This window comes from Plasmodium inui, assembly GCF_000524495.1.
Source record: "Plasmodium inui San Antonio 1 unplaced genomic scaffold supercont1.71, whole genome shotgun sequence".
NCBI lineage: Eukaryota > Apicomplexa > Aconoidasida > Haemosporida > Plasmodiidae > Plasmodium > Plasmodium inui.
The window spans coordinates 34993-46429 of record NW_008481905.1 but is presented as its reverse complement, the minus strand read 5'-3'; the positions used below and the strand labels follow the sequence as shown (position 1 = coordinate 46429).

The window sequence follows — 11437 nt, the reverse complement described above, 5'->3', positions numbered from 1 at the left end:
TTGCGGTATTAGTAATTAATTATTTATTTTCAATCCTTTGCCCATTATTTGCGTCGTGTGCGCGAGGTAGTATATTTTCGCACAGACTTTATTTATTTACGCACCTCCTACATCCATATTGTATGATGTGATTCACCCAATAATATATAAAATGTACACAGCTCAATATGTTCCCTGATGGGTTTTTTATTAGAAGTATTTATACGCTCATATGATGTGTTGTAATGCATGTCCTTATATTAGTGAATTCATCGTAATCTATGAAAGCTAAGTATAGCTTAGGCCATGTAACATTAATTACGAACAGTGTACGGCTGCGTGAATATATTATCACTGCCCAAAATAATGCAACGGTGAGATAATATTATGTAAATAAATGAACCCAATTTTGTATGCATCACCGTTGGTAAAATTCGTCTTTTATTTATAAGTTGTGTATTAGATAGGCCCCTTTATATGCACGTTTTTATTTTATATTATATAGTACATAAATGGATGTATGATTAAGGGTCATAAAACAGAATCACTATGTGCCTACCTCTCATCATATATGAACTGACAAAGAAAAAATCTGGATAACACAAAGGACTAAAAATATCCTCGAACGGATTCCTGAAAAATCTAATATATTGCTACACATTATTTGAATTATTTGTTTTATTGTAACTGCCTTTAGAAGTACTTTCTTTTTATGCTTTCCGTTGTAACGGTCGTAAGTATATATTGTCACATCTTTGTTCCACTGCCTGAACCACTGACCACGTAATGGGCCACCTAGGTATTTACGAAATATATCCAATTTATATAATTGTATGCATGCATACCGTTGCATATGTGTATGGAAAGAATTCTTTATGTAATATTTATTGTTATGATGGCACTCCTTATGGTGATTACGTTTTCTGCAATGCTTTTGCATTACTTAATTTATATTTTAAACGTCTTTTTTGGATAGAAGAGTAATGAAAGATTCCAATTTTCTAATGCATTCCCAGGGTCCTCACATTTATTTGGCACCTATAGAATTTGTGGACATCTATGAAAAGACACATGAATAATGATATTGAGGTATTCTCACGATGATATGGTGAAGAGCGTATCACTACTGACGGAAAAAAGTAAAGATAAATGAAGTTAATTACTAAAAAGACGAAATTCAGCGGAGCTAAAATATTTCCTACAGAAGTTCTTTCGGAGGTATTACCGAAGGAAGGACCATTGTAGAACGTTTCCTTCTATGCATACGTTACACATGTCTGGAACGCTCTAAATTTTATATGCAGGATCAGATATAACTTATTGCCGGTACGATTTCTGATTAGGTAGAAATATATTACGCTGGACCTCTATGAATGGGAAAATACCTAGAATAAGCAAACAATATAATGCTTAAGAGATCGCGCTATATGTTTGAAAGAGTCTTATTTTTTTCTTACTCTAAGGATATCTGCCAGAAGTTGACAGAGAAGTGTAACTATTCTTTTCTATTATCTCCTTTACAATGAAGGCACAGCAGTCACTATATTTCCTATAAAGATAACATAAGGAATTGAAATAGAAAATTCGAGTAGATTCGATGAATACTAAAGTATGATCTTCTTCTTATGCATTAAGGAAGCCTAGATTAGACTGATTAGGATTCTTTTTTTTTTTCTTCTTCGGCAGTGGGATTACTTATATTTTAAAACCACTATTGCGTACTAATATATTTATAGAAATATATAAAGTTACTTACTCATATATGTAAGAACAATACCTTCCTTGTGGGATATAATTAATTATTGGACACAGCCCCTTTTTGTTTTTCTGATTTTCCTTTGAACAAATAACAGATATGTTCCTATTATAAATTTAATTTTTTCGAATAAGTGTAACTTCTGAATATTTAATATTCAATCACAGAGACACTTCGTAGAATGAACAAAATAGGAACATCGTAATTTTCTACTTACTTGAAGAAGAGATGACCTGAAGCAGTTACATAAATTTATATTGTGATAGATTTTGAAGTAATTAAGAATTACATAGAGAATCATTTCTCTCAGTAAATAAAACTTGTTTCATATGAAATGTTATTCATTCCCCATGGTTTGCCACTTTTAAGACCATATAGAAGCGATGCTATTTACTGTTTTCTTCCCTGTTTTGTTGAAAGTGTGACAGTAGTAATAATATATATTATGACGGATGCGTCATGCAAAGGGTGGGGACACTGCAGTATTGAATTATGAAAAGACACTAGGAATAACAGATATGCCTGTAAGTATAACGACGTTTTGCATTTTCCATATCGTTAATTATAGTAAATTAGGGAGGAACCTACAGCATTCTTCCTTTGGAAGCTCTAAGGGAATTAACATTATCGGTATGGACTGAGGGTGCCTGAATTTCTAGAGACATAGGAAACATGTTAGCGCAAGGAATACACGTAATTATCATACCTCTATACATTGCTATCATCTATCGATAACAGCCTATGTGTTTTTGAGCTCTTTACACCTTAGCATGGAAGATATATATACTTAAGCATATAAAGACATATATGTATATTTCCTCCCTTTTATATGTGGGATTAGTTCCTGAGTCATAAAGATAGGAAATGTTAACCTCGTGAATTATGATGCCCCTCTGGCATCATACAAAGGGGGACTATCGAGCGAAGAAACCGGAAGGGAAAAGGATGATACGGAGGGTACACATTTTTACGCAGAGACAGAACATAGTTACTAGTATATGCAAATTCAGATGAGAGCATTGTTCATTTGGCATAAAAATGTACCCCCTAAAATTACACGATTGTTCATGACGTGTTTTATCTATGCATATATAGAGGGAGTAATATATTGTTGAATTTGAACTGGTATAATATGACTTCTAATTTCATATTAAATTTTAATTGTATATTGCATACAATTGAGAGGGCACCTATAGCGTTTAGATGTGTTCACACCTCTCTGTTAAAAGTGCTATAAGTGCAATGGAGCAGAGATCTGCAAATGCCATGGGGTACAATATACCTTTTATCATAGAGGCAGAAAACAATACAGGAGCAGATGATGGCGAAACGATTGATATCAAGGGACTATTAGGTCAAAACCAACAAATGATGAACGAGATTATAGAGGCAACGGCTGGCTTAATAAAGGCAAGGACCAAAAGAGCAACCCGCTAAGTACGTATTTCAGAAACAGCGTGTGCCGCACAGGGAAACAAAGGGTATAGAACAGACAGCATCCAAAAGAGGATGACAACCAATCGAATAACTTAAAGAGGCAAGAGAAGATTCCCTCCGGCGGAAATAAGCGAAGGTGTAAGAAACAATAGGCCTCGATATTATAAAAGGGAAAGAGATCTATAATAAATAAGGGTAGGACGAGTAGTGAATAGACCAACCCAGATCCTCAGCCTACCAATTGAATTATATCCAAAGAGCCAGGAACCACCTAACAGGAAGCCCCACTCCGAAACCGAATAGTATATCAGTAGGAACCCCTAAAGAGGGGACAGATGTGAACTGATCACTCCAAGAACACAATAACTCTAAACCGATGAGGACCACAAGTAAACTCCCACACCATATTAACACTCGAGTGCACCATAGCATTATGGCATCTGAGAAGTGAACAAGGAGGGTAAAATCTTATAGAAGGAAAGATGACTAAATCAAGAAAAGAAGACCCCCAAAAATGAGGACGGGGGGAGCAAGTAGAAAGGGGGATGAAGTCAAAAATGGGGATATAAGACAGGAGAGCAGAATATGATTACGTTCATCCCAATCGCTAATTTCAGAAAAGTAGCCCCATAATTCCATACTGAAGGAAGAAACAAGTACTCAAACCCTAGGATTACCCAACCCCCCAGGGAAGTTAAAGCTTCATTTTATTCTTTCCTAAATTCAATAACCCAAGTGAAGGTTCATCTCCAAATCAAATTACAAATTGGCTGATCTAAGTTAAAGAAGTCTATATATCACCAGCCAAGTATAATATCTGAGACAAAAATCAGAGCTAGTAATTTCACAATGGTACCTGAAGCTATAAGGGATTAAGTATATAATATCCAAGAAACCAAGTAGTCAGCATGTGTGTGATATTAGGAAAATAAGTTAAGATAAAGAATCGCAAAAAACAAATCAACGGTTTGGAGTATCCTCTGCGGTTAGAAACCACCGCTTTACAGGCTAGTAAACAATTCACAAACAAGGCAAGGGACGCATATAAGTGCCCAAACGAAAACAAGGGAAAGGACAATAAATGGAACCGGAAAATATTACAAAGCAACTACCAAAGGGATAAATACAAGAACAATACTACAAGGTTAGCGATTGAAGGCGCCAAGGAACAATGGCAGCTTATAACAACTACGCGTGCCTGCAACAGACCGTAACAAGCGAATGAATAGATGAAGACCCCAGGTAAGATAGAATAGTGCAATATACAATATCCAGCCGCCTTAAAATGTAGGCTTCAGTCAAGAGACAGCCAAAGCACAAGACAGTTGAAAAATCGGAGCAGCCATCACAATTATATAAACAAGAAAGGCTGATAAGGAGCGAGTGATAATAGTCTGTCACCTTAAAAATCCAGAAGATTAAGAAATTATGAACGGACGAGGCCAAACAGGGAGATAAGCTGCGTACAGTGCGACATAAAATATAGGAACACATCGCACAGTTCCTGACACAAGAACAAACAGCAACAACTAAAGCTAAAGGGACCGCAGAGGGACAACCCAAAGATGTGAAGCCACGTCGAAAAGAAATTAAAGGCGGGAAGGGAGTAATCTCTACCGTCCAACAGGAATGACCAAAGAAGTAATGCCTTCCAAAAAAATTAAATAGTTTTATTACAAGAAGCACCGGAGAGAAAGCAGGGGCAGGAGCAGTAATCAGAAAAAGCAGTCGGACGAGACTAATACTGTCCTGTATCAGAGGACCCAAGTGAAATTCCTAATGGGAGCAGTAAATCAGAAGAGGAAGCACTCCTATTAAGGAAAAGCAGAAGATTAAATTGAAACTGGTTCATAGAAAGAATAGGGACCAGCCCTAGGATATGGAAACAACAGCAAAGTGTATAGATGTGCGGCTAATCCGAGGGAACCTAGCAGAAGAAGAAGAAGATGCGACAGAGAAAGAAGCCCTAGTCATTGAGTGCTAAGGGTCACAAGCAGTTAAAAGAAACAAGTTATTCAGCGTCCCGAGCAGCTACAGGAGAAATGAATCCCGAACCGAAAATTCCCCATCCAACCTCTCAATTACACCAAAAAGCAATGACACCCCAATAATTAGGCTGAACCCTAGATGCGGTTTTGTATTAACAGGGAAGGAGCAAAGTGTTAAAGGTCCCAAGTGGAAGATAGCAACCCGTATCAGCAACTGGGACCAAAGTATAAATCCCGGAAGGGCATTATGACAGAGGGAATACTACATGTTCATGGAGGTAGCATTCACCTGAGTAGTGAAAGAAGCAAACCCCCTTAAAACAATATACAATACGAGTCCTCGCTAACGACGAATCAAACAGCTGGAATAAGTACTGAGGATATTTATCAAACGAAGAATGGAAGCAGAAGGGAACAACCAAATACAAGAATCCCCAGCAGGAAAAGAAAAGAGGAGCATAGAGGAAAATACAACAATACAGGCGTATAGGGGATTCCTGAGACGAAAGAGCCCCTGGAGACGAGCAAGGAGTAGATCCAACAATCTGAGAAAGGAATGCCAAAATTAGAACAGGGAACCATAATATAGGGAACCAAAGGAGAAGAGACACTAAGTTATTAAGCTTGTCCTCTTAAGGAGCCGGGGGGAGGCAACAAACCAGAGCAGAATCCCACACAGAAAAGAAGTATGAAACCAAAGACGTTAATCGAAGGACAATTTCCTATCAGCGCAGGAGAATATAGAAAAGGTTACCGTAAAACAAGAAAGGAATCAATACCCCGCCGAGAGGTTATGAGAAAGATAAGAGGCCGAATGTGGAAGTCTGGGAACAGTCCATGAGGGATAAGAGATTCTATTTGGCTATAAAGGAATGAAAAGTGCTAAGAACTGGAAAGGATTTCCAGGTAGGAGCACACCCCCAGTTGCGAAATATTCAGTAGCCAAACGGATAATTAACACAGGTTACTATCCAAGTAAGGGGCAATGACCAGAAGTACCCAGAAAAATGTGATTCTTCCTAGGGCCAAACACAAGCAGTACTAGAACTGAATCAATGTGATTTGAGTAATTAGGCGTCAATGAATGTGTGGAGAAACCACCAACTGAGAGGAAGAGTTATAGAAAATTCCAAATAGTGAAAAGTATAAGAAATCACGAAAAACAGCCGGGCGTTTCAGGAGAGGTAGAGTCAAGAGCAACGAAAGAATATCAGCGGAAGGAAAAGAGAGTGGAAAGGGAACGGGGAGGAGATAAGTCAAAGCATAAGTTTCTGTAACCTACAGGCTAACATAGGAGTTAAGATTGCAAGAAACGAAACCAAAACACGCCAAATTCACAAGGAATATTATACCCCATGAAACCGTGGAGTGAATCAGAATAAATAGAGCCTAAAATGAAAAAATAGAGTACACAAGCAGGATAAGCAGGGAAGGGGACGTATTAGCAACAAAAACAAGAATAGTCACACAACCCGCAAGACCACAGAGTACCCGTAGGCTTGAATGGTAATATGAGAAAAGCAGTATAAGCCTAGACACAGGCAGGGCACTATACACCAAATGAGGAAGGAAGTACAGCAACCGTAACTAGATTAAGATAGAAAGAAGAGGGTAGTTTCTACCGGCGTTCTGATTAAATCAACGGCAACAACAGGAGGAGAAATAACTGGAAACAAAATACAACATAAGCGAGCCAGAGGGAACCGTTCAAGAACACTCTCCCAGGAGGACAGGTATCCAAAGAGGAGGAACAGGGGAGGATGGAAGGACAGAAAAATAATTAAGGCATTAAAAGCAGGGGTGATTACCTTTCCCGCTAGGGGGGCAAAGGACCAGATGGGAATCGAACACTTTAGAGCAAAGACAGCAAAGAGAACAGTACAGTTCCAGCCAACTCCCAACAGCCGATAAACGCAGATTTCAGAACCGAATGTTTATCTCCAGGAGTATTTCAAAAAAGGCGCCTTATTAAGCAGAAATTTTCCCGAAACCCCCGGGAAGCAGTGACCCATATATGAGTAATGTTACAAAACAACAAGAGAATTCATATAAACATCATGACAAAACAAGAATGCTAATACAACTATGTCCCCCAGTGTATGGAAGAAGTCTACGTCAAAATAGAATCTTTCTCCAATTTGTCAATGAGTGATAAATATCAGGGGTCCCACCTTAGCGTAGACAGGTCAACACTGAAACAAATAAAGAAGTTAGTCAGCGGTAGGATCGAGTATCCGGCTATGGGAGGATACCGTTGAGGCAACAGGAAACAGAACAATTTTTTACGCGGCCGGCATAGAGAAGTTTATCTCTAAGAAATTCCACCCCTGAGAGAAAAGAATAGCACAGAACCACAGGCAGTGAACTTCATGATATCAAGGACGCCTATAGCCAGCAAGTGAGTGAACACAAGTATAAACACCCTAAAGAATCAGAGACTAAGAATAGATTACTGTAAGGATAAAAATCCCCCCTTAGCGTCTCTTCACAGAAGTATTCCCACTTTACACTTCACAAACTGCAACCCCCACAGAAATGAATGTTTTATGCTACGGACAAGATGAAGAACAAGTCCAACAGCAACCTATAGGAAACCCACAGGAGGGAGCAGAAGCTCACGTGTGATAGGTTGAGGAGTATGAATCACAAGAACTAGGTTAAGTCTTAGGGCCCTCACATGAAGTCATATGTAAGGGGAGACGACAGGCCGTGAGAAACCTTAAGACAATATACGAGGGATCCACTCAGTCCTACCTCTAAGATCACATCCACCAATAGGTGTTTGTGAATAACCCCTACAGAAGAAGAATGAGCATTGAATAGCAGAGGAAACCTAGCTCTAAGTCGCCCCCTTGGCTAGAGTGACAGGTAATATTGGTACTTGAGTTCAAATGAACCCAGAAAAATTCGACGTCTCTGCTCCCTCAGGAATAAACAACCAACTAGATTGGGGAGGACGAGTGAGGTTAGTCAACAAAACTAAGGAGCACGTCTCAATCTTAGAATCTCCCCAAAATTGCAAGGGCAAGTGTCAAATTAGGGGATACCTAAATCCAGCCTTCAACAGCACCCAAGGCTCAAGTGTATTAGGTCATAACACCTCTACATTAAACAAACAACCCCCCTGAGAACAAATCCGGGAGAAGTCATATTATAGCAGGGAAATAACACCAAATATACCTCTAGAAGAGCAGGCGACAATACTCCCCACTGATCTCAAACAATGAGTAAAATATAAGCAAGTGAAGAGAAGGAGTCACTTAAGAGAAGAACCCCCCCACCCCCGGCCTTCATTACATTCACATCAAATAAATCATGCAGAGAAACAAGAGGCCGAGGAGCAGTTAATTCCGACCCAGTAGAGTATAAAGAGGAAGAAAATTCTGACCCGAGAAATCCGGGGGAGCAGAAACAGAGTACCTCTGAAGCAGATGAGAGTTTAAGAGGCAGCATTACAGGAGTCAGAGGGAAAGAAGAGGATGGACCAGATTAGGGGGGCCGGGCAGAAAATCCGAAGTTTACAAGAAAAGTCAGTGAAAACTAAAAAAAATAGGAGGACAAACCATTAAGGGGCCTAGAGAACCTTAATCCCACAAGCCACAAGGCTGAGAAATGGAGGCTATAGAAAGGGGCTAGTGCGGATCCCTTGGGACTGGGTTAAGGAGTTAACTGGGAACCCCAAGCAGGAGAAAATGCACCCAACCACAGAGGAGCGAGCATGAGATATCCACCAAGCAACAGAGTGGAAGCCTATAAGAGCAGGAAACCATAGCAAGGGAAAGATGCTTTAACCTAACAGGAGAGTATAGTTCAGAAAGTGAATTAGGTGCGAGTTCAAAAGAGTATGCTAGAAAAATCACCGGCTTAGTAGAGCGGATAGGAGAAAAAAGCAGAACACCCAATCAAACTTTATCATCATGGGAGGTAATATAAATGAAGCGTGGCAATTATCTCATTGGAGCGGAAAGGGCGGGAGCTGGAATTTCAAGATTGCTTCCGGAGAAACTTGTAAGTTAAACCAAGCAACAAAGTATTGTTATCCGGAATTAAGCAAAAAGGGTATGTCAAGATGGGAGGGGCTGAGCCAATGGTTGAGCGATACCTTATTAGATAATGGCTCTTCTGACTGGGGAGGAAGCTTTAAACCTGAGGTGAATACCAAACTGCAAGATTACAGCAAACAAGTAATGTCCTGGGGAGACGTAATCCACAGAGTAATGGACGAGATCCGGAAGGATATAGTAACAAATCCCAGAGCCTCCACCGAGACGAAATTCTGGACTCCAGCCGAATGGTATAACGTATTGGGGGATCACGAAGGAGAGGGCTTGCTGTGGGATAAAGAAAGTAGAACAAGGCAAGTTCTTATAGTAATAGTTTGTATAATAACAGGATTAACAGAAGCCACACAGGAGTTAAACAAAAGATATGAAGGCAGAGGAAAACTATGTGCTAAGGTTGATTCAGGATTGACCGTTAACGAGTACGAGTGGGAACAATGGGAAAAAGGGAAAGGCCAGATGAGTGGCAAGTCTACGAATGAATGTAATAGTGGCAAGGAACATAAAAAATGTCCAGACGCGAGTCTGGGTTTAATACTGACAGTCTATGAGGCTCTGACCAGGGTTTGTCCAAAGTGTGGTCCTTATAGAATAACCAGATGGATTAAGTCCTCAGGCAGAGGGGAAGAGACTAGAGGCACGCTATATTGTCGAATCCAGGGCAACGTTTTGAATTGTGAGAAGAATAAAGGAACCGAAGAATCCGTATCAGCATTATGGTTCGAGAGGGATGAGATCGCAGCCCCTACGAAGGACGCAAGAGAGACTAAACAGAATGAAGCAACCAGTCCAGGAGTATCCCCCGACGCCATAGACCAGCAGGGGCAGGGAGGAGATGACCTAACGAGTACTAAATTGAAGGAATCGGATGCAGTAGTTGTGGATCAGAATCCGGAGCCTATCTCTACCAGCCATAGAACACCACGCCCCGGAGCGAAACAGCAGGATGGGAGCCGCCACCAGAGAAACAATGGGGCAACTACCTCGGAAGGGGGCACAGCCAGGGGGGGGCTGGATGGGTTGAGTAAAGGACCTGGGGATCCATCCAGCCCAGTCCCTACCGGTCGTATTAATGGAGAAGACTTTGGAGAACAGGAGCCTTCACAGTTGTCTAATGAGGACAGTAGTCCTACCGAGAAAGATTTTGGGGGGATATCTCAGGAGGCCCTACCAGGCGAGGGAGGCGGCCAAGGAATGAGCAGTATTATGGGTGGGATATTGAGCGTTTTGATACTTGGCATAGGAGCCGGATATGGCCTATGTCGGATTTGGGGCAGGAGGAAGCGGCACAGGCCGCCTGGGGGGGGGCAGGATGACAGCACTGGACAGCGTGAGTTATGATATCAAGAGAGCACAGCCGATGGGTGCCTTAGGAATTCAGAGGCTTAGCATTCAGGAATAACGGGAGGGAGTAGGTTTCTCACCTAAAATTCTCAATGTGGATTCCGGAATGGGCTTGGGGTTTGGGATTCAGGGATTCAGATTCCGCATTGAGAATTGGAGTTTAGTATCAGGGTTTAGGGTTTAGGCTTAGGAAACAACCAATACTAATATGACATCCCTCCCAGCCACTTTAATACGGTTGTCTACAACCTTGAGTCATACCCTGTGTCTGAACCTGGGTGCACTAAGGAGTTATGTCCCATATATGATTACCGTTGTTCCATATGTTAGTTATCCCCCGATGAGTATGTTATGTCCTCAAGTGGGTCTCCATGCAGTCTACATTGTGTTAATATGTGTATCTTCTTCCGTCTTATTAGTCTGTTTGTCGGTTAATTATTAGTGAAGCATACACTGTATGGTTGTTAGAGGACTTAGATTGTCCCAATTGAGATAGTAGATAGACACATTCTGTTCCCATAGTTATATGTGAGGAAGCGTCTTTGTCTAATATGGATTGATCCATGAGTCAGTATATGGAATCAATCTCCTATGACGTCGTCTGTGTTGGGATGTGCCTTCCTTTTAAGGAGTGGTACCAACAGAGTGACGCATAAACAACCAGGAAATGTCCGATTTCGGACTTCGAGGAGTTGTTGTTTTATCATCTTGTTTTGCTTTGTCCTATCGGAAAAAAGGGGACACCCTGTGATTTAAAACATTTCGATATAATGCAGGGGTTACCATAATATATATATATATATATGCTGGTAGGATGAAACAGGGATGCTGACAAAATCGGTGGTATACTTTCTGATGGGTTATATGATGAT

General features: G+C 40.7%; 3 protein-coding genes across 3 annotated transcripts; all 3 read left to right on the top strand.

Annotated features, from left to right (window-relative positions):
* Positions 1-2977: 2977 nt before the first annotated feature.
* On the top strand, positions 2978-3172 carry C922_05431 (hypothetical protein; the record flags this gene model as incomplete). Its single annotated transcript, XM_008821002.1, has 1 exon — positions 2978-3172. One exon carries the CDS (start codon positions 2978-2980, stop codon positions 3170-3172), a length of 195 nt encoding a protein of 64 aa, XP_008819224.1.
* Positions 3173-8051: 4879 nt separating this feature from the next.
* C922_05430 (hypothetical protein) lies at positions 8052-8288 on the top strand (the record flags this gene model as incomplete). Its single annotated transcript, XM_008821001.1, has 1 exon — positions 8052-8288. One exon carries the CDS (start codon positions 8052-8054, stop codon positions 8286-8288), a length of 237 nt encoding a protein of 78 aa, XP_008819223.1.
* Positions 8289-9077: 789 nt separating this feature from the next.
* C922_05429 (hypothetical protein) lies at positions 9078-10562 on the top strand (the record flags this gene model as incomplete). The annotated part of the gene is made up of 1 exon (XM_008821000.1): positions 9078-10562. The coding sequence occupies one exon, from the start codon at positions 9078-9080 to the stop codon at positions 10560-10562; it is 1485 nt and encodes a 494-aa protein (XP_008819222.1).
* Between the last annotated feature and the right edge of the window lie 875 nt (positions 10563-11437).